At 58.0% G+C, this 22,643-nt stretch overlaps 1 protein-coding gene and 1 long non-coding RNA gene across 3 annotated transcripts in view; one reads left to right on the forward strand and one right to left on the reverse strand.

Moving 5' to 3' along the window:
• Positions 1–1,727: 1,727 nt before the first annotated feature.
• The window catches only part of NTN1 (netrin 1), a 178,400-nt gene continuing 157,484 nt past the window's right edge, over positions 1,728–22,643 (reverse strand). For both annotated transcript variants that reach the window (XM_074342212.1, XM_074342211.1), the window contains exons 6-7: positions 17,339–17,413; positions 1,728–5,173 (exon numbers count right to left, since the gene is read on the reverse strand). In XM_074342212.1, the coding sequence (XP_074198313.1) occupies positions 4,845–5,173; positions 17,339–17,413 (404 nt within the window). In that variant the 3' untranslated portion in view covers positions 1,728–4,844. The remainder of the gene's footprint in view (positions 5,174–17,338; positions 17,414–22,643) is intronic.
• Positions 4,860–10,923, forward strand: LOC141573558 (uncharacterized). The gene is made up of 2 exons (XR_012499364.1): positions 4,860–4,994; positions 5,691–10,923. It is a non-coding gene; the product is annotated as an uncharacterized LOC141573558 (long non-coding RNA).

Raw genomic sequence — 22,643 nt, forward strand, 5'->3', positions numbered from 1 at the left:
CTTGGCATATTTCTTACACGTCTTTATTTAGTCTTAAAAGAGCACAGACACAGCTGTCTGTTCAACAGAACCTGACGCCTGGGCGCGTCTCTGCCACTAGGGCGGTCCCTGTCCCACAGGGCGGGTCACGAATGCGTCAGCCTCCCTGAGAGCTGGCCAGACTCTGGGGGGCTTGCTCACCCTCACCCAGCGGGGTCTGGGCTTTTGACTAGACCACGCTAGATCTTGAGTCCCTGATGGGCTCACTGACTTCCCTGTGCCTCGGCATTCCAGTCCCTAAAATGGACTTTTCCAACCACCTTGGCTCAGTACTTTGCAGCCAGCCTGCTGACTTCCTGCATGGAGTTGGGCCGACATCCATGCCTTCTCTCCTTAGCTGGAGCGTAAGGCCCGGGGAGGCGGTGGAGCTGCTGATGACCCATGTTCTGATGTCTCTGATCAACAGTGTGCTCGCTCGCTTCAGGCCTTGGGCCGGGGGCTGCGGCTGCCAGCACAGGGCCTGGCGGTGGTGGAGTCCCGAGGGAGACGGCACCCTTGAGCACAGACTTTTTATGAAGGACAGAAAAAAGCCACATCATGAAGGTCCTTGACAACTGGGACCTGGACCTAAAATGACTAAGCCAAGAATCCAACTTCCAAGCACCGCCCAGAGCACTTACCCAGGTGCCCGTCAGTGTGCCACCAGTCCAGCCGGGTCTGAACTGGCTTTGAAGAGAGCCTGAGAAGGCAGAAGAGGCTTGCTTTCTCCCCGGCCCATCCGGCCAACTGAGACCTGTATCCTGTCCCTGCCCACCCAGTGGCAGGCGCTGCTGTTCTGGCAGGGACCTCCATGGGGCCCACCCCCGCGTCTGCCCCCCTACCCTGGCTTTGACCCCTGGTTCCGAGCGCCCAGCTCCCGCTCCTAGAGCCGGGCCCTGGAGGAGGCTGGGCGGGCCTGGTGAGCTCTCCCCGCAGCAGGCAAGGGCTCTCCATGCCGTCCAGGGGCTGGCTGAGTCTGCGTGGTGAGACTTGTCTTCGAAACAGCTGGGCGCAGAAGTTTACAGCTTCCAGCCGACCATTGGCTCCACTTCGCGTGGCAACGCAACGTGTTCCTAATGACTGGGTTGTTTATTTAATAGAGAAATCGCAACCATTTGGAGGTTTAAATACAGCTTCACAGAAACCCAGTGAGCGCAGCGCCTGGTGGCTGCGTGGCGCTGGCACCGGCCCAGTCCCTGCACCGACCGCACAAAGCCCTAGCGATGGTTTGAGAAAAATTCTGGAGGATCACTAACCCTATTGTCTTTGCTGGTGAGTCTCTTCTTGGCTTTGAATAGAAGAAACTGGTTCTGTGAAAGGTAAAACCTCTACTTGCATGTTCTGAGTCAGATAGGTTCAAAGGTGAGCTCTACCCTGTCCCCTGGGGTCCCCCGACTTGGAGCCCCAGGGAGTGGCAAGGACAGAGCCCACGGATGGGTTCTCAGGGGCTGAAAAAAATTGTCCCATGTGAGAGCCTTTTAGCTCAAAATCGCATTCAGAGCCAGCAAGCCCCTAGGACCTTCCAAGGAACTTTTCCTGTTTTTTTTAGGGGATAGTTGGGAGTTGTGTCTCAGGCTTTATGAAAAACTAGGGGCTCTGTTGTGCTGGGGAGTTTAGACCAGAAGCCATATTCCTTAAATGGCCTGGAGACTCTCCCCACATGCCGACCACCCATAGCTCGGGCCACCAATAAAGACTAGGAGACAGAGAACAGTGTACAAGAGTTTATTTAATTGATATCTGAATTTAGTTCTAGCATGTGGGGCCCACGTTACAAGTTCCATCTGGGTCCATTACAACTCTAACCAAAACAAAAAAAAACTTAAAAAAAAATCCACAACTTTTTCCATGTCATTAAATATATTCATATATAATAACCATAATATATTAGTATGCATTGGAAAGGAACACTGACCCAAACAGTATGTCATGGTCACAACTAAACATTTACAATTCTGAGTGAACAGAACTCCGAAACGCAGCAGGGGGTCGGGGGGGAGGGGAGGTGCCTTGGGGAGCAGGGGAAGGGGGGTGATGTCTGATGACCTAGGGAGTGGGGCTGGCCTGGCTTTGGCAGGGGTGCGGCCCCACGAGGACACAGTTCGGCACCCCTAGGCTATGGCACGGCTGTGGCCGTGAACCGTGGCCCAGTAACCACATCAGTGAGTCTAGTTGGTCCACTCTCCAGTCTTCCCTTGAGCATTGAGGCCCTGACATTTTTAAATCTCCTACAGGGACCATTTCTTGACCCCTCAGGGTCTCCTGGATTTCAGTCTCATTCCAACCTGGGCCAAACCAAAGACAGTCTGCACCCGTCTCCTGCGGCTACTGCAGAGGCAGGGCACCAGGTGGTCACAACGGGCCCCGGGGCAGCGCCCAGCCTCCCTGGCTTGGACGGCAAGTCTCCCTCCCTCCCGTCTGTGGGGACCTGAGGCTGCTACCTCCTACCTTGCTTGCTCCAGACAGAAGCCACCTCCTGCAGGTGAGTCCAAGGGGCAGTCCCCCATCGATCCCCCCTTCCTTCCACTCCAGTCTTCAGTGTTACTGTGTCAGAGAGGCAGGGACTCTGCTGTCAGGGCCTCCAGACCACCCAGCAGGTAAGAAAAAGGACAACTGGGGACTCTTTCAAAAAAAAAAAAAAAACTAATCGGGTATGTTTTTCTTCAAACACCTACATATCACAACTCTGATTAATACACTCTTCAAAATCTAGTTCCATTTTACATCCTTTCCTAACTGTACAAACCAGAACACTTCACTGCCTGTTTCCATCTCCTCGCAAGGGAAAGGGGGGGCAGGGGAGGAAGAGGGGTGCTTTCCCACCGATGGGTCCTCACTGCTGAAGTGGTGGCTGGATTTGGAGGCAGGTGGGCTGGGTTTGGGCTGGGCCCATGCAGTGGGGAAGGCAGCCTGTGAGGACTAAAATCCCAATAGTGTCCTCACGGCAGCCTGGCTGATCTGGTCACCCGGACACTCCCCAGAAGCCAGGCTATCTTGCCCTCAGGGTGCTGAGCAGGACGGCAAGGGTGGAGGGTGGCCGAATTTAAAGCAAGATGCATTGCTGCTTTGCAGGCTGCTGGCTCCAGACCAGAGGGGCCCAGAGACCATCAGTGCAAGCTCTCCGTGGACCTGGGGGGAGACTCAGGCCCAGGGTGGGAGGTGGCGGGACCACTACGGCCCTTCTGGGCAGGGCAGAGAAGCCAGTCTGGTGTGAACAGAAACGAGACCACCGCCCTAGCCGGGCAGTGCTTCTCAAGGACTGTGGGCCGACAATAGGTACTCAGACCACGCTGGGCGTTGGGGGAGGGCTGACTGCCGTCTCAGGGTTGTGAAGATGACGGGAGCTTACAGGGGTGCCTGGCACAGAGCAGGTGCTTGGGTGATGGCGGCCGGCTGCAGGCCCAAGTTGGGGAGGCCAAACCGCTCAGGCCCGAGCTTCATACTTGGTATGACCCTTGTGATTAGCCAAACTCCAGCAGGGAAAAATGAAACCAATTTCCTGACTGAGTGAGGAGCCCGGCCTCGAATTCATTGTGCAGGCTGTGAGGAAGTGGACCAAGGACCCCTGGGCAGTGCTGGGGGTGGGGGGCACATGGCCCCAGGGCTGGCCCTGTGTGAAGCCATCAGACACCAAGGCCTGGGGCATGGTATCTCCAGGAAGCTTTGGAAAGGGGGCAGCCAGAAAGGAGTGGGCGAGGTGCGGCCCAGGCTGTTCATGACAGCCACGGGTGGGGGGGGGGGGTGAGGGCCGCCACAGGAAGCGGTCATGGCTTTCTTGGTACCCGAGAACCTAGTGGTTCCTGCCCCTGCCCGTTCCTGGCGTGGGTCCTCCAGCAGCTCACTGAGCCAGCGAAGTGGTCCTGACTCCAGCAACCCCTTCCCCTAGCCGGGCCCAGATGCCTTCACAGCCTGCGTTCCAGGCCCTTCCCAGCTGTTGACACTGCTGAGAGGCCTTGTGGGAGCTGATGTCATTACACAAATAGTGTCACTGCCATAAACCCAGCCAGTGCCCCTTCCCCCTCCCCTGGAAAATGTCATAAAGGAGCTGCTTCCAACTTTCCAGAAAGGAAACTCTCTGGGAGGTTTTTGCGTTCGCAATGCCTCCTCCAACAGGCAGCTCCAGCATGAGCAGTGACCGACCACCCGGCTTGGGCTTCTCAGGGGTGTCCTTGGGCCCACTGCCCTCTGCCCGGGCCAGCACCCCCCACCCCTCAGCTGGGCGGGGGCAGGACCAGCAGGGGCTTGATGGTTCTGGCTACACAGGCTAAACCCCACCCAGGAGGGCCTTTGTGGCAGGTCATGGTGGCCCACCTGGGTAAGGCTGGCTGGACAGGCTACTTCCACCTCCCCTGCAGACGGGGCCCAAGTTGTCACAGCCAGGGTTTCTGTGGGAATTCCCAAAGAAAAGTCGGGGGAACAGGAAAGGATTTTGGGTCTTATGTTAAGGGTGGTGGTTTGGCCGGGCTGGCTCAGCCCCCGCCCGGACTGCAGGCCTGAGTTCACAGTTCTCACGTGCCCTTCTCTACCCCTCACGTGTGGCCCGCCTGCCCCGACACCCTCCTGCCCCGGGGGGGAAGGAGCCCGTGAGGTAGCTTAAGTCTCGCCCTCATTTCTCTGGGGCCTGGCCGCCCAGGGGCGCGTGGGGCGGGGCTGGGGGCGGGGGCCACCGAGGGCCCCGCCCTCGTCGCGTCCCCGCCCCCACCCTCCCCCCAGCTGGGAAAGCCCTCGCGGGCCAAGTCCATGCCGCGGTGGCGGGCCGCCCGCTCCTGCTCTCGCCGGCCCCGCACCCCGCCCGCCTGCCCGCCCGGCGCGCCGCAGCCTCCGCACTAGGCCTTCTTGCACTTGCCCTTCTTCTCACGCTGCTGGAACTTGCGCAGCCGCCGCGCCCACGTGTCCCGCCACTGGATCACCAGGCTGCTCTTGTCCGCCACGATGCCGCTCTGGTCGGGCGAGTCCTCCGCGTTGCCCAGCAGCAGGTACTTCTTGAGGGACTTGATTTTGGGGCACTTGCAGGCTATGTCCCGTGAGCGAATCCACAGGTTCTGGTCACCGCGGCGGATGCGGCTTGTGCCCTGCTTGTACACGGAGATGATGTTCACTGTGAACTTCCACCAGTCCCCTGCCTTGTCTGCCTTCAGGATGTGGATCTGAACGGCTGCAAGGAAGCACAGGCAGGCGGGTGGGCCACAGGTGCCTCCTGGGTCCCCAGCTCCTGCAGCCAGATCCATCCTGCCTGCCCCCACCCTCTCCGAGGGCCAGGGATGGAGGAGGAGGTGACTGCCCAAGGTACTCCACTGGGGAATGGATGTGCAGTGGCAAAACTGATCCTGGAATCCTGCCTTCTCATACCAGGGCCAAAGTCACTGCTCCAAGAAGGCTTATCTCCTGCCTGTGTGGAAGGTGCCACCCAGTACTGTCACCACCTGCCCACTTAGCTCTGGGCACTGGGCCCACCCAGAGCATGTTCTGGCCTCCCCTGCTGGCCAGCCTCTCTCAAGGCATCTGGGGGCCATTCTGCTGTCTTCACTCCCAGGGCCCTCCTTGTCCCCCTCCTGTGCCCACGCTTGGCCCAGGATGATAAGAGGCAGAGATGGCTGGACCCTCCAGCAAATACCACCTGACATCTTTCTGGGGTGAAGGAAGTGGTGGATTTTCCCGTATTTTCATTTCAGCTGTTCCTGGGCATCCTGAACTTTGCACTCCAGTCTGAGGGCTCCAAAGAATGGCTGCCATGGCAACCGTTTCCATGTTTTTGTCACCAAGGGACTCAACAGTCTGAACTCTGAGCTGGGGGCGGTGGGGAGCCCTCCAGCCCCGAGCAGCAGCTAAGCTGTGTGTTTGACAGTGCAGACGGAGGTCACCGTGGCAACTGAATGCCCCTCAGTGAAGCAAAGGGGGAGCCACCTTCAGCATCCCTGAGGGCCCCGGTTTCCTCTCCTCAGGACTGAGCTGAATACAGAATGAGCCTCCCCCAGGATGCAGCTGTTTCCCTGCGTGAGACCTCAGACCTCTGGCCCAGCCACAGAGCCCCCCAGCCAGAGTGGGCAGGAGTGGCCCCAGAAGGCTGCTGCAGGAGGCCTCTCCGCCTAGGGCCCCTGAAGAATGTGGCTTTGATCAGCGGTGGTAGCTAAACTGTTTATCCCTACCCCGACCCCTGCACATTCATATGTGAAGTCCTGATCCCCAGAACAGCGTCTTTAAGGGATAGTTACAATGAAGTTATTGGGGTGGGCCCTAATCCGATAGGGCTGATGTCCTCACAAGAAGAAACTGTAACACAGACATGTGGAGGGAAGACTGTGTGAAGACACAGCAAGAAGACAGCCATCTCCAGGCCAAGGAGAGAGGCCAGAGTGGCCACAAGCCTGAGGGCACCCTGACCGAGGACTGCCAACCCCCGAGACCAGGAAGAAAGAAACTCCCGTTGTCTGGGCCCCTCAGACTGTGTACTTGGTTCCGGCAGCGTGAACAAACTCATGCAACTGGACTCGCAGACTCCAGACCTTGGGCCTCAGCTCAGGGCCAGCTGGGCAGACAGACCTGGGGGGGGGGGGGGGTCCTTCCCAGCTGTGCTAACAAGAGGGCAGAAAGAGCGGGCTGGAGCAGGTCTGGCTCTCCAGGCCCCCAAGGGGACTTTCTTACTCCCTGGACCTGCAGGAATGTGGCCCTTCACAGCAGGAGGACTGGAGACCTCTGTCCCCCCTTTCCTGGAGCTCCCCCACCACCCAAAATGCCCTGGAACACCAGGCAGGGCATCCATGGCTGCCCCCACCTCCTCTTCCCTGGCCAGCACCAGCCTGAAGGGGACCCCCTTCACACCAAGGATGCAACCCGGAGGAGCTGCAACCCGGCTCTGGGATACCTTGCCATCCTCAAGGATCCAGCGGCCAGAGCAGAGGACACAGGCCCGTCAGGACAAAGCACTGGCCCTTGTCCTCCTTCCAGCCCAGCAGCTCCCTGGCCACCAGGTGGGACGGCACAGGACTGGGAGCAGTGCTGGGTGGTGGTAGTTCATGTGATCATGCTGGAAAAAATCCACGTTCCCGCTGCCCTTGGCAACGCCTCTGCATATTACACAGCCCACCAAGTATGAGCTGCACACGCAGTGCACACACAGCTGAAAACAGTCAAAATACACATTGAAACAGTGACCTCAGAGAGACCCACTCTGCACACTTGGGAAGCATGCTTGGCTCAGCACAGTGCAGGGGCTGCTGCCACCTCTGATGCCCCACTGGCTGGGAGCCAGGACTGGGGGCTTCTGGGGGCTCGTGGCACTGCCTGACAGGAGGCCCATCCTAGGACCACGGGCCCAGAGGATGTGGCCCTTATACCCACATGACGCTCCTTCCAGGCCAACGAGCCTAAGCCCCACATCCCTGAACCGACGTCCTAAACTGGCCTCAATGAGGCTCCCCCATCCCATATTCAGACATGAGACAGAGATGACCCTCAGAAAGGTGGTCAGTGAGATCAGACCGGGGCGATAAGAGGCATGCTGAGACCCCTTAAATCAGAGACTCGTCTGCAGGAAAAGAGTCCCAGCACAAAGCCAGCAGGGAGAAGCGTCCCCAGCTCAGTCTGAGGTGCTCTCAGACAAGCAGGGGTGGGACTGGCACCCCAGAGATAGCATGAGTGAAGCTGGCTCCAGAAGCACCCCCTACCCCAGGAAGCACCTCTGCAGGATGGAGCGGGTGCCCACAGAAATGAGTTGGCCTCCAGGTCCCAGGGGCCAGGCTGCACTTCATCTCCTGCCCCATATCTACAGGAAAACCTTTCCTGCAGGCCAGAGCAGCCGCCCCTGTCAGCAGTTCTGGGGCTTTCATGCCAGGAACCCTCCTCCTCAAGCCTGCTGCACCGGCCCAGGGCAGCGGGGAGGAGACAGCTGTCGCTCGCTCATCTGCTGGCCCAGCCTACGGAGCATGGCCTGCTGGGCGGGGCCTGGGGCAGCGGCCGGGGCACCAGCCCTGGGGCTGGGCGAGGGGCAGGGGGCTGCCGTCCTCTCCCGGCAAGCTTGGGACACCTCTGCACCGAGGCTTCCCGCCTCCCGGAGGTCTCCAAGATTTATAGGCTGCTCAGAGCAGGTCCTCAGAGGCTTCCCAGCAGCTGCCTCTCCCAGGGAGGCTTGGGTGGTCGGCCCCGGCCTCCCCTGTCCAGCCTTACCTTCCTGTTGGGCCAGTCCAGCCAGAGAAGACTTGTCACCCATCTGCCTCAGAGACAGCGAGGAGGACACTAACCGCACAGAAACCATTAAAACCACACAGCCCCATAAATCTCCCCATTCAGAAAGCGTGTCATGAGTTGCAGCTGCTTTCATAAAATGCAGCCCTGACCACGTGTTTCCCAACCCCCCACTAAGGTCAGAAACGGTGGAGCAGGGCCAAGCCTTGTTCTCAGGGATGCTCACCTGCGGCGGGGGGGGGGGGGGTGAGCAGGTGGGGTGAGAGGGAGTGCAGGCAGGGTGGCACAGGAGCCCCGCCCAGTCTGCCTCAAGTGAGGCAGAGGGCTGGAGGCTCACTGTGGTCAGACCCCTCAAATCAGGCTCCTCAGGAATCCGGGCTGCCACCTCCTGCCACACCCACCAAGGCCCACCTCAGACCTTGAATAAAGTGGGGACAGCCAACTTGGGGCTGGTGAAGGCTTCCCTCATTTCCCTCCTCAGCCAAAGAAGTAATGGTGCATCCCCTCTGAGACCAACAGCAAAATGGAGGTAGCCTCAGTGTCCCCTGCCAGGTCCCACTGCTCAGGCTCTGTTCTTGGGAGGGGAAATGGGAGGCATGAGGTGCCTGGGACCATCTGATTGCCAAGGGCTCCCAGGAGGAGAAGACATCAGGAAATCTGGAAATCAGAAAGCCAGGAAGGACACCAGCCTTGTTCCCAGAGAAACAGTCATGGTCTGGCCTGGCCCCCTGCATTCCCAGCCCACAGGTAGAACTCAGGGGACGGCCACCCTGCTTTGCAAGAGAGTGGACCTGGGGCCCAGCCCTGCCCTGCTGAGCTGGGCGCCCTCGTCACAGAGGCTGGTCTCTCCTGTGATCAGCCCAGGGTGGCTGCTGCCCAGGAAGGAAGCCCAGCCTGCCAGCCTGCCGCCTGCCACATACACAGGGGGCAACAGGGTTTGTAAAAGCCGGTGCAGGAAGAGTGAGGGTGCTGGGGTCCTCATCCGAAGGCACTCACACCAGGGGACAGGAGTGTCAGGACCCATGAGATCCACCCCACTGGGGGAAGATGCCCACCTGAGTCCCGCGTGGGTGAAGTACTCTGTGATCCTGGAAACAGGTCGCTGGTGAGCAGGGAGAAGGCAAGTGTCTCCTGTCTGCAGGGGAAGCAGGCTGGTGTCCCCAGGCAGCTTGGACAGATCCCTGCCTCCCCCGATCCCCACATGAGTCTCAGTCTCCTCATTCGTGAAATGGGAGATACCTTTCACTGGACAGCCTCCACTACCCACACCTCCTTCCTAAAACGGGGAGGTTCAGAGGAGAGGAAGCTCAGGGAGGGGCACGGATGGGGCCTGGGGTTGCCCAGCCCGCAGGGCAGGCCCCCCACAGCCCAGCACCCTACAGCCGCTGGGGTGGCAGAGGTGGGAGGCCCCGGCTCGGGCTCCCCTGTCTGTGGGGACAGGGCCTCGCTGTGTGGGGAAGGCCTGTAGCCCACCACCCCTACTAGTGGCAGGAGACCCCACTCAGTGCAGTGACCTGCAGGCTCGGGCTTTTTTGGAGCTGTGGCTGGGGCCCACTGGCCCTCCCTGCCCAACCTGGTGATCACCCACCTTCTTCGACCTCAGGCTGACTCATGCTGACCCAGCTCCACATCTGGCCTCCATATGGGGCTGGCACTCTAAGGGGGGGAGGTCACATCTGGCTGGGGAAATCGAAGGATCCCCAGGGGGCCGGTGACCCCTGGGGAAGGGTCACTGAGTCGCTGAAACACCATGCCACGTGCTGCTGGCTGGTCTATGTCCTGCTCCCCAGAGCTGGGGACATTGCGGAGGCAGGGGCAGAGGCAGCCGGCCTCTACCCAGCCATCATCACCAGCTGCCTCCAGGCCTCAGCCAGGACCCTAACTGTCTGGCTCCCCAGGCAGCCCTCCCTGAAGGGGACAGCCCCCAGGACGCTCCTCTAACATATGTACCCACCCCAAGGCCCAAAGTCACAGCAGGCTGTAGACGCAGGAACCTGGTCCCCAGAATGGAGTTGATAACCTGTCTGTCTGCTGTTCCGCTCTTGAAGAGATTGACCCCGATCAGGAATAGCTATTGACCCCGAGGTCAAGAAAAGAGGAAGGTTAGGGCATAAAAAGGAAGAGAGGCCATCATTTGCTAAGAGGCCCCACGCCCCTGACGAAGTCTGAGTTGTTGACTCTCCCCGTCACCACTGCTCATCCATCCCTGGCCTGAGCAGCTAGACCAGAGCCAGCAAGGGGCATCCCCACGGCCGCGGACCCCTCTGGTCTCCACCAGCCCCAGAGGAAGCTGCGGTCACTCCACCACCAGCATCATCTCCCCGCCCTCTATCATGGACCTGCCCAGGACCTTCCTCTAGCACATGGCCAAGCCCATCACACATCAGTCATGCCAACCCTGCCTCCGCCACCATCACCAGCATCCTGCCACTGTGCCCATCAGGTTGGCTCCATCATCTCTGACAGCCACACCACCATGACAGTCCCCCCAACACCACGGCCACCTGTCCTGCTGCCCACCCCCCATGTCTTTGTGGCTTATCTGAGGTGGGAGAACCCGTTCCTGCACTTTGTGAGGGAGGCCACGCCCGCTCTGCTGCGGAGGGCCCAGCCTCCCGGCGTTGGGTGGGGGGTCCTCAGCCTCGGAGGGCCTGGTCTTGGGCACGTTGTTTACCTTGTTGAGTCTCCGCATCCCATCGGCAGGAATAAAAGTCCCCCCCTCCACAGGTGTTTCTGAGGCTTCACTAAGGGTGGCAATGAAGGCTGCAGGGTGCCTCTCCTGGGCCCACAGGAGCGGGAGCAGTCCTCGGCCCAGCCAGGGCTCTTTTCTGAGGTGTCCATTCCCCCAGAAGATGCAAGGCACGCGAGGGGGGCTGTTGCTAGAAAGCAGAATCCCGCTCAGGTCCCCAAGCCCACCTCTGCCAGGGGCCCCCAAGAAAGCACACACGTGTACACACACGTGCGCACACACAGCCTCACGAGCCCAGCCCCTCCCCACAGAAGCCAACAGAACTGCCACCTCGAGTTGAATCCTCAGAAACCGTCCTCGAGTGCTCTCAGGAGGAACACAAGACAGATCATCCTATGTAACGCATTTTGATTTTTCCATCTGACAGTGCCAAAATGTCTTTCAACAAAAGGGGTGACTAATAACATTTCTGGGAACAAATACATTTTCCAAGAACTGGCAGAAGTGAGATGAGCTCACCTTTCAGAATGGGAGCTGGCTGTCCTCTCCCCGCCACTTCTGAACCCAGGGAGGAAGGAAGAGGCGGGCAGCAGCGCCCTGTGCGCCAGCCCGAGCTGGACTGGCTCTCGGCGGCGTCAGAGGGGCTTCTGCACCGAGACATGGACGTGGCTGCGGGGCACACGCCAGCCTCCCTGGCCTCCAGTCCTGCACCCAGCACTCCCACACTCCCTCTCCTCTCCCTCCCCAGCCTGTTTCTACCTCTGTGCGGAAACACTTCTCTCCCTCAGCTTGGGAGCCCTGCCTTGCCCAGTGGGCACTGGATACCTAGGCCCCCTCCTCCAGGTAGCCCTCCCTCCACGCCCCCTCTGGAGGACGGGCCACGCCCCACTCACGCCCACCTCAGGCTGGACCCTGGCCCCACGTCCACTTTCTGTGCTCTCATCTGTGTGTCCGTCTCCCCTCAGAGACCAAAGCTGGAGGGCTAAGCCCTGCCTCCTCCACATCTGTCAGCCCGGCACCCAGAACAGGTTGCGCACATGGCAGGCACTCCATGAGTGAATAAAAATCGGCTCGGGGTGGGGACCGTGTAAGGGGACAGGACTCGCTGGGATGTGCCCACTGGGGCTGTGGGTGCGGTGCCCGTGTGCAGTGACCGTGTGACATGAGGGAGGTTGTGCAGACACCAGGAGGTGAGCGAGGACCAGGCGTGAAGCCTCCCAAGGAGCACGGAGACCAGTGCCGAGGAAGGGGGTGGGGAGGGGAAGAGACGGCCCAGAGGCTGAGCAGAGGGGTGAGGCCGAGTGGGAAGGAGCCGGCAGGCTGGCCCCTCTTACACGCAGGTTGTGGGGGCTAGAGCCAAGGGATGTCCTGGGCCTGAAGCCACTGCCAGGCGTCAGAAATGCTCTGGGCACAGTGTTATCCTGTCATCCTGTCATCCCCATTGCCTGACTCTACAGGCCAAGGTTCTGGAGCCCGGGCGGCGCGGAGCCGGCGCCTCCAGCAGGGGTGAGTGGGCTCTGCCTGCCTGGGAGCCGCCGACCGGACACTCCCCCCACCACACACACAGAGGTGCACTGCAACACACATGCACACAATCCCACTGCACACACCTACACACATGTGCACACACTCTCACACACACACTGGGAGCATTTTCACAAAGGAAGGGCCCCTATGAGGCTAGGTTTTCCTGAGAAGTTGGCAGAAGTGCTAATACATTTGAAAATAATAGAAGCCATCTTCCGCGCACAGCCGTCCCACACTTAGCCTTCCCACTGGTGCTGTTTCAGCATTTGCAAGGTGAGCTGAAGTCCCCTAGAGGGCAACAGAGGACTGAGGTGGCCCCAGAGAGGTGGGCCAGCAATGACAGCATCACCAGGGACCCCTGCCCCTTGGAGATAGGGTGGTGGGGCCACCATCCTTGTCACATCCAGAAGGACATCACATCCCGTTGATCGCACCACCACTGGACAGACCAGGAAACTGAGGCCCAGCCTGGTTCAAAGTCACACAGCAAATATGGAATCTGCCTCCAGATTCTGGGGCCAGTGCCTCTTTCCCTATGGCTGGGAATGGAATGGCCACCCTTCCTTGTCCTGGAGTCTCTCCAGAAGACAGAGGCATGGCAGGCTTGGCCCTGAGGCCTCCCCCACCCTAATTCCTCCCTGCCTTGCTTGGTAGCCACCCCCACCTGCTGGGCACCCCCTCACTGGGAACATGCGAGGAACACGGGCAGGACCTGCACACCCCAAGCCAGCCCAGGTCTTTCTCCTCGCCCCCTCCTGCACCCCATGGCCTCTCCCCCCCGTTCACAGCCCAGTTCAGCGGAGAACCAAGTGTGTGTTCTCCAGCCACACAAGGTCAAGACTCTCCCGAGCAGGCCGTGGAGGAGGAAGGGGGTCTGGGGCCTGCTCTTCACCCAGCAGCGGCAGGAGACCTGAGGTTCTAATTAGCAGCTTCTGGAACATCCAAGTGCCCTGGGTGTAAAGTGAAGGCAACGTGTTTCCTAATTGGCTCCCTGCTGGGGTGTCAGTCAGAGAGCCAGGATTATGCAGCCCCTCCTAGCCGAGCCGCCCTCCTCGGCTGGCCTGCTCTGGCCGGCCTCACCTCCTCCCCGATCCCCAGGCTGGCCGGCTCCCTTCTTGCCCTCCTTCTGCTCATCTGCCCTGGGCTGGCCCAGGTCTTCCCTGGTGTGGAAGGAACACCTCCACACACACCTCATCCAGGGGACCATCAGGATGCAGGGAAGACTCTCCACCGAGCCCAGTGGGAGTCCTGGCTCCCCGCCTCACAGCAAGGTCTGCAGCTGCCGGTGGGCTGACCTTTTGCTGCCCCCGTGGGCCCCGGCCCAGCCCCTGTGGGTGACACTCACTCCTTCCTTAATAAGCCTCTCTCTGCCTGACACCAGCAGGGTCTTCCAAGCTCTTCCCAGAAGCCCCTGCAATCCCCTTCCCAGACGCTTCTCTGTCCTGCCTCCTGCCTGAACACACAGGCCTAGATGCCAGGCTGCAGAGGGATGCTCCCCAACACTTAGGTGACCCCAAGAGTATCGTGGCCCATCCTGGGGGCCAGAAACCCCCTCCAAGAGTCTCTGGGGAGTGGGCAGAGGCAGTGTCAATGGGCTGGGGGGACGGACCAGAGGACATTAAACCTGATGCCACAATAGCTCCAGACCTTGCTGGTGCCCTGAAGGCCCCCCGCTTCTCTCCTGCAGCTGCTGCTCCTCAAATCTTGCCCTGTGGCAGAAATGTGGGTGCCGGGGCCAGGCACCTGGCAGTGGTGCGGGGCCAGGGGCTGGGGTGGCCATGATGAAGTCTGGGAAGGTGGGCACACCAGGCGGTCTCTTGCCCTCTGGGTTTTGGGCCAGGTGGGGCCTTGGGGCAAATGTGATCGTAGGGGGCAGGCTGGGCCTCTGCTGGGCAAGTCACCTCAGCCAGCGGGGGCAGGGCCCCCACCTGTGACACGAGGGAACTGAAGCCCCGCCTCTGACAGCAGCTTCCAGGGATAATACATGAGGAAGTCAGGTGCGGAGAAGGCAGGGCTGAGTCAGGAGGCCGAGTCCTGCCCCACCCACTACCCCTTGTTGCCCGGGGGCCTACGGTGGTGGCAGAGCTCAGGGAGGACCCCTTACAGCAGGAGGGAGCCAGGCCCCCATCCGCTGAGAGGGGGACCTGCCTGCTGCTGGGGGGCGGGAGAGCTCAGAGGAAGCCAAAGTGCCAGCTGCACTGTCAGGGTGGGGAAGGCAACTTCCATGGGGGAAAAGCAGCCAGAAGGGAACGAGTCCCACAGAACCAGGTGGAAAATGGATCTGTTTGGGTAACTTAAAAGTCCAATTTTCCCTTTTTTTTTTTTCTGGAAGAAAAGAACAGGGGCTGCAGTCAACACCTCACAGAAAAGCAAATCTGCGTGGCTCCCCCTCCTCCCAAGCCCCTGCCGCAGAATCTGCTTAGAGGACGCTTTGAGACCAAAATCAAAACCGTCCTTCCTCTGCTCTGGGCAGGGAGGAAGAGAGGGTGGCACAGGGATGGGCCTCAGGCCCTCCTCTGTGACCCTGGCTCTCTGGGCCTTGACAGCCATGCTCAGTCCCCACGCCTTAAGCCTGCGACAAGGCAGAACCCTGAGTCCTTGTCGCACAAGAGTCCCACCTCGCTGTCCCCAGTTGATGCTGGGACCAGGAGGACAGGGCTACATAAGCCTTATCCAAAACCACACCTGAGGCCTCTGGTGGCTGTTGTCACTCTGGGTCAGAGACAGAATGTCCTTTATCTTTAAACCACCTCAAAGTTTGCTTTCAAAAATCAAGGTTTGTTTTCCTGTGAAAGTCTGAAGTTTCTGCGCTGCCCTGGGATGCAAGCACTTTAAAGGGGCCCTTCAGGAATTCACTGTGGACACAGAGGGGTCTGGGACAGGGACATCTGTGGCCTGGCCACTTCGAAACTGACACTTGAAACCCACCATCTACGCTGGCCTCATCCTCCAGGGAGCGCAGCTGGATCATGGGATCACGTCCTGGGCTTCCTGGGGTGTGCGTGTGTGCACGCGTGTCCCTGTGTGTACACACGCACCTGTGTACACACACACTCACATGCAGTAAAATGAGCAAGCTTTAGGCGTTCTTAACATTCCTTTGGGTTCCATCTTTCACTTCATTATGCTAAAAGGTCCTGACCATTGTCCTTACTAAAGAACAACCCCTCACATTTGGTTCAAACAGCTGGCCCAGAGAGGCCCTATGGAACTCGGTGTCCCAGGCCGGGCTGCCGGAGCCCGCTGGGTCGGGGGGATGTCACGAGGGATCCAGATGAGGCCTCTGCACCAAGTGATCTTTCCCTTCCCACCCCTGGTCCTTCCTTCGTCCCGCTCCCACCCAGCTTCCAGGGGACCACCTGAAGTCACTTTTCACCAGGAGACTATGAGGCACCTGGCCCCGTGGTCGGGGCTTCCATACGACACAGTAAGGACATCACCCCCTTGTTACAGACAAGGAAACTGTGGCTCAGAGAAACCACCAGGTTCCACAGGAGTTGCAAGATCAGGGCCAACTTCGAAAGCTGGGCAGGAGACAGAGGCTGCTGAGGCCTTCCCAGAGGTGGCGGGCGGTGGTGGAAGGGGTGGGGCGGCCGAGGCCTTGATGGGGAAACCTGCCTCCAGGGACCAGATGGAGAAGAAATGGGCAACACCAGACAACATCCAGCTGGAGCGGAGGGGCAGACACAGGGAGATGGGCGGAGTGGATTTTTGGGGTCCGGGAAAAGTGAGGCCCTGCCTCAGCCTGACCAGCCAGGCCCACTGGATCAGGAGGAAGGCCCTGGGGTGCAAAGAGCCAGGCCTGGGTTCAGGACCCTTGGGCGGGCATCCAGGTGGTGGCTACTTCCTGGCTGGGTGACGGACACCCTGGTCTCCACACCCTGGCCTTCCCCAGCTCTGCCAGCAGACGGCTGGACAATCTTGTCAGGACTTCTGTTCGTTTCTCCCACTCAGAAGTGCCCCCTCAGCTATCTGCACACACCTGCTCATGGGCTGCAAGGGGCTCCCACCCGTCATGACTGCAATCAGGCAATGACCTCACGTCATGTAGTGTCTGGCCAGCCCAGGCCTCCAGCCAGTTTGGACACTCCTGGGGACCAGAAACCACAAATCCGGCTCCTCACCTCCCATGGGGCAGGGCTGGCACGAGCGATTCCAGCAAGTGCTGACAGAAGGCAGCAAAAGAGAGCCCAAAAGAGAAGGTGTGCAGGGCCCTGTCCCCAGTGCTGGGGTGAAAGGTGCAGAGACACTGGGGGGTGGAGGGGACACCCTCTTCCAAGGAAGTGAGCCTTAGGCCTCCAGGTACAGGGCATCTGTGAAACCCCACAGCTCCCGGCTGGAAGAGGCCCTCTGAGATCCTCTGCGGCTGTGTTCAAACTTCAGGTGCATCAGAATTACCAGTGAGCTATTTACAATGCAGATTCTCCATCTAGCCTGGTGGAGTCAACCCCTCAGAAGGAGCTGGCTTCTGGAATCAGCATTCTAAACACACCAGTCCCTCCCTTTTTCTGATGCCTGAGGACTTCTCTTTGAGCTACAGAGCCTCAGGCTAAATGCCCAAGGGCACAGATGAGGATCAGAGAGGTAAAGTGACTGGTCTATGGCCACACAGCCCCTTGAGGGGCAGAGCAAAGCCTGAGCATCCCAGGCCTGTCAGGCCCCAATGACCAGGATACCTCCCTGCGGGGCCAAAGGGAGAACCCAGCCCCCGAGCTTGGGGCCCCTCACACCCCTTGCCTCCCAGGACCAAGGAGGAAAGAGCTGAGGAATGCCGAGGCGTGGGATGCATCCCACTCGGCTCCTGTCGGGTCACAGGGACTCTGTGACCAACAACTACACAGGGCCACCTGCACCCCAACCCCAGTCCCTCGCTGGTCATGGGGCTCCCTCCCCTCCTCCCCAGACAAGGGGGCTCTCACTCACCATAGTCCTTCTTGCAGTATTTTTTCATGTTAATCTTCAGCTTCCCTTTGGAGGCCTTGCAGTAGGAATCACAGTCTGCAGGGGAGGGGACAGCACAGACAAAACCTAATTAGGCTGGCGAAGAATAGGCCTGCGGGCCAGGCAGGAAGCCACCTCCCTAAGTATCCAGAGGCCTGTGATACCCCTAGGCCAGGCCATGCTGTCGGCCATTCAGGGAGGCCCGGCCTTCTCAAGAGGCGCTTGGGACAAAGGGCCCCCTCCCCACCCACCCCCTTTCAGCCCCCTTGGCCTCTGAGAGGGACTCCGGGGGCTCCCATATTGTGCCACCCAGGGCTTCTGAGCACCACACAAATTCCCCCTCTTCTTAAGACGCAACTGGAGCCTGATTAAAGCCGATAGAGGCCTCATTGTCACCCCGTGGCCTGGGTCTGTGTCAGGCGCTGGCTTCCATGGCGAGCAGCCTCTGGCTGGGGTCAGGCCCCAACAAAAGAGGTCACGGAGGAAATTAGCAGCCCATGAAGCATTAGAAAACCCCTTTGGTGTCCACTCTACTGAAGTGTGCAAATAAAATGCCCCACGAAGAAGAGTTCAGTTCTAATGGGCCCTACTGCTGAGAGGCAGGGCCGCTGAGCCCGCGTCCGCCGGGTATCACTTCGAGAATGTCCCAGAGCCCGAGTGCAAGCCAGGGAGGGTGTTTGGGGCCCTGGGGCCTGCCTGTGACTGGGGTGGCCCGCGTTGACCTACCAGACGCATGCCTCCAACACCAGCCCAAGCATACCCTCTTCCTGCAGGCAATCCCTGCTCTTCTTTTTTTTCAACTGTTTGTTTTTTGTGGGGGAGGAGGTAATTACGTTTATTTACTTATTTCTTAATGGAGGTACTAGGGATTGAATCCAAGATGTTGTGCATGCTAAGCAGGCACTCCACCCCTCAGCTATTCCCCCCTCCCCCTTCAGATGAGGTGATGCAATTCCTTTGCTAGATCCGTGTGTGACACTCTAGGGTGATGGCCAGCCCACCACAGAGGCCCAGTAAATCACTCTAGCCAGCCCTGCACCACCACTCAACATGCTGGATCTCACTGAACTCTCACAAACATCCTTTGATCTGTGGGTGTGATTCCCATTCTACAGATAAGGAAACAGAGGCCACCTGCCCACCTGCATCCTAGACAGCTAGCTAGTGGCAAAGCTGGGCCTTAACCTTGGGTCTGAAATGCTGGGATCACTGTATTCTTGGTTACATGATATTGTGTCTCGGTAAACACCAACGGATTCTCCCTTGACGTGGGCAGGGTGTTCAGCTCAGAGCCAGGGATGTGGAACGCTTGGTGATGGCTGGCAGGGAAGACCAGCCAGGCCAGTCAGGGAGCTGCAGAGAGCCCAGCCTGTCCTAGGAGTAGTGACAGCGGAAACAGGCTGGGTGTGTGTCCTGGTGAGACTAGAAAGGTGCAGGGAAAACACACACACACACACACGACTCTCACATATACACAGGCACACACACACACGACTGTCCCAGGAGCAGGTGCCAGCCCTTCATCCTGCAAAGAGAAAAACCAAGGCCAGGCTAGGGGTAAGGAGTAATTTGTGTGGGAGCCCAGGACAAAGCTAGGACAGGAGGCCAGGCCTCCTAGTGTGACCTGCCCCCCAAACCACTGCTTAGATCTGCAGGGAATATTCGGAGATCACCCCGGAATCAGCCTCTGGCCCCATGGGAGGTGGCTGCCTCTTTCAAGGTCCTAATTAAAGTTGAAACAGCTCTACCCTGTTGCCCTGGGAACCATGGGCCTGGCAGCCCCCTGCTACCCCCTGAGCCAGCTTCCTGGGGCTCCCGTTAGGAACTAGTCTCAGGAAATGGGAAAAAACAACCCCTCCTTCCTGATACCTGGGGCCCAAGTCCCTGGACCCACACCAGGATGCCCTGCCCAGGGGCACCGGAGGCCACAGTGCCAGTCTCTCTTGGAGTCGGGATCTCCCGGAAGGCAGGGCCTGGGGCGCCCAGAGAGACTGGCCTGTATTCCACTGGGTCCAAGCCCGAGAGGTCAAGACGCAAGCTCACGGCAGCCCAAACACACAGTCCATGTGTTTGGCACCCCCAAGCACTGGCACCCCCTCCGCCATGGCACTGTACTTCACCGCTGGGAACAGCCACTCTTGGCCGCATCTCTGCCAGCTCAGGGACAGTCAAGCCACTGCTGGGGCTGAACTCAGGCTGTGCGTAAGTCTTTGCGTCCCCAGCGAGCTGGCCAGCATCCCTGCCTGTCCTCTCCACTCAGGAAAGAGAGCTGGAACGCCAGTGGTGCCGGTGATGTCACTGCCCGGACAGCCCTGAACCCACTCTCATCACTTTCTTGTTATTTTTTTGGCCCACATCAGTACTTGCATTCCGATCAATCACCTGCCCTGCCTCCTCTGCAGGATTGAGACTCATTCCCCGTCTCAGCACTGCAGGCAGCCCCTGACAGCACACCAGCTCCTCCGAGCCTCAAGGCAGCCCCGTGAGGGAGGGACACCCTACAGACAGGACCACAGAGCTCAGAAAGGTGCCAGAGTGCCTGCGCCAAGTGTGGCCTGTCCTGCGGGCAGGAAGGAAGGCAGCCCCTGGGATGACCTGACCCCGCATCTTCAGCACCCCCACCTTCCTCTCCATCACTCCTCCCTACAAGCATGTACAGCTCTTCTTGTCAGAGCCAAGTATCCATCTGGGACAGAAATTGTCCTCCAATGTGTGGCATCCATCACTGCCTAGTGAGATCCAGCTCCAGACCCTGCTTGATAAATCACAGCCGCCCCCATGAATGTCAAGAGCCTGCACCTCAATCACAAGAGCCACTCACAGGGCACTAGCAAGGCATGTGGCCCTGCACTCAGCCCTGCCCAGCAGCCCTCTTTCACGGATGAGATGGTCTGGCTGCAGAGCCCATGTTCCTGACCCCCTGGTTCCCCACCAGAGCCATATGGAGAAATGATCCAAATGCTTTAGGAAAACACTGATGCCTGGGTCCAACCCCAAGATATTCTGATTTCACTGGTTTAGGGGGCAGCCTGCATGTCCAGGTTTTCAAAGTCCCCCAGGTGATTCTAACATGCAGCCAGGGTTAGAACCACTGTCTGAACCAGCCATAGCTGAGGGAGGTGGGGATGGGGTCTCTGCACCCCAGACTTGCACAGAGGAGCCAGGCTGGCAAAGGAAAGGCCCAGAGGGGACGCTGTAAGCTCCAAATGGAGTCACAGGGCAACCTCAAGCCACCTGCGCTTACATGTGTACCGTGGGGCCAGCCTCATCGTGTGCACATTCAGACTGTATTTGGTTTTTTGCTGGTTTTATGTGGGTCCTAGGTCTTTCTGGCAGCCAGAAAATCTCGTCAGGTCAGTGTGCTTGTCGTCGTAAAATGTCCCCTCCTCCCCTCTGATTTGCTGATTCTAATTTAGTTGTGAGCCAGGAAAACAGAAAGACCACGCTTGTCAGAAGCATCTGTAAAGCAGGGGTCAGCAGGCTCGGACTGAGGGCTGAAGTGCCCTCCCTGGGGTGCAGTGAACCGCCTTCACGGACACGGACACGGACACGGACACTGTGGTAGCTCCCTGGCTGTGTGCGGACTCTCTGCTCGGCTGTATTCCAGAGAACTGAGGTCACTGGACAAGTGGTCTCTGCGTAAGGAAGATGCTCTGCATTTTCTCCTTTTATCAAATACACACAAAGCTGCAGAGACTGCTTTAAGATGGACAAAACGCAGCTTTAAAACACGTCTCTGGCTCCTTCAAAATGGCATCCACCTGGCAGCCACCCGTGCGGCCTCCCCTTGTTTTGTTCCAAAATAGCTATAAAGACAATGAAAAAAAAAAAAAGAAAGAAAAGAAAATTCACACTAATGCCAAAAAACTAAACTGATAGATGACCCAAGCTTGGAATCTGGGAGCAATCTCCATTAATTAAAGGCAGATGGTGGTGGAACAAGCAAAACCTGTCCAGGTTTTACCTCAGGACACAGCTCTTTGCTGATAAACAAATTCAGAAAAAAGGAAGGTGACAGGGAGACAATCACCAGAGAACAGACGGGCAGGAAGCGGGTGGGGGCACCGGTGGTGGAAGTACCAACAGTGATGCCCCTGTCCAGGGAGGGGAAGGACGCTCAAGGCTGGGTACAGGTGGGGAGGACAACGTTTGCGGTGGGCAGGTGTACTTGTGTTGTTGTCTACACTGGTGATGCAGAGAATGAGAAAAGCAGGCAGTGGAGGCAGAAGGACACCACCTCCGCAGAGCAGAAGAGAACTGAGGGGAAAGGCCAGCAGGAATCGGGAACTGGAGGATCCATTACCTTGCCGTGCAGCTTGGATTTGGAAGGGAATCCAGCTCTCATGTTAGTACAGTGATCTGTAAAGTTTTTTTTTTTTTTTTGCCAAGTGCCAAACAGTAAATCTTTCAGACTTTGCAGGCCACACAGTCTCTGTCACAACTACTCACACTGTTACTGTAGCTCAAAAAACAGCCACAGATAATATGTAACTGAATGGACATGTCAGACTAAAAAGATCTAAAAAGACACGGCCTCTATGAAGTAGAAGAAAAAAGCCAAAAGGGAAGATGAGGCTGAGCTGAAAAGGCCACATGATGATACAGAAAGGATGGCACAGGAGAGAAAGAAGAGCTGGAAAACCTAAAACCCCAACCTAAAAACCCAGGAGCACAATTAAAATCACCTTTGGAAGCCATAAAAAGGAATGATACAGCAGAAAACCAATTCAGAAACACAGAGGATAAACTGGAGGAATTCTCACAAAATTCAGAGGGAAAGGATAAAATCATGGCAACTATGAAAGAGAAAATGATAGGGATTTAAGAGAGAAAGTTGGAAAGATGGCAGATGACTGGGAGGAAACTGTAGCAGAGACCAAATGGAATAAAGACAAAAACCAAAGATAGGACTCCTGAACTAAAGGCCAACCTACATAAGCACAAGGAAAGGACACACTGGATTTTTTTTTTTTTAATCAAGGAAAAGAGACCAACACCCACATACATCTTTGTAAAACATATACAATACCAGGATGAGGAAAGCATACATATGGATTAAAAAGCAATAAGAAGCTGGCCAGATGACCATGGAACACTGTCTACAGGCTGTGAGGAGGGAAAAGTTTGAAACCTAAGATTTTTATACCTAGCTAGGCAGTCTTCTATGTATGCAGGGCAAAATAAAACAAAGACATTCTCTAGTGTGCAAGGTTCAAACCATGTAACCTGTTTTTGCCCCTTAATTGAAGTATAGTTGATTTACAATGCTGTGTAGTTTCTGGCATAC

This window comes from Camelus bactrianus, chromosome 16, assembly GCF_048773025.1.
Source record: "Camelus bactrianus isolate YW-2024 breed Bactrian camel chromosome 16, ASM4877302v1, whole genome shotgun sequence".
Taxonomy (NCBI): Eukaryota; Metazoa; Chordata; class Mammalia; order Artiodactyla; family Camelidae; genus Camelus; species Camelus bactrianus.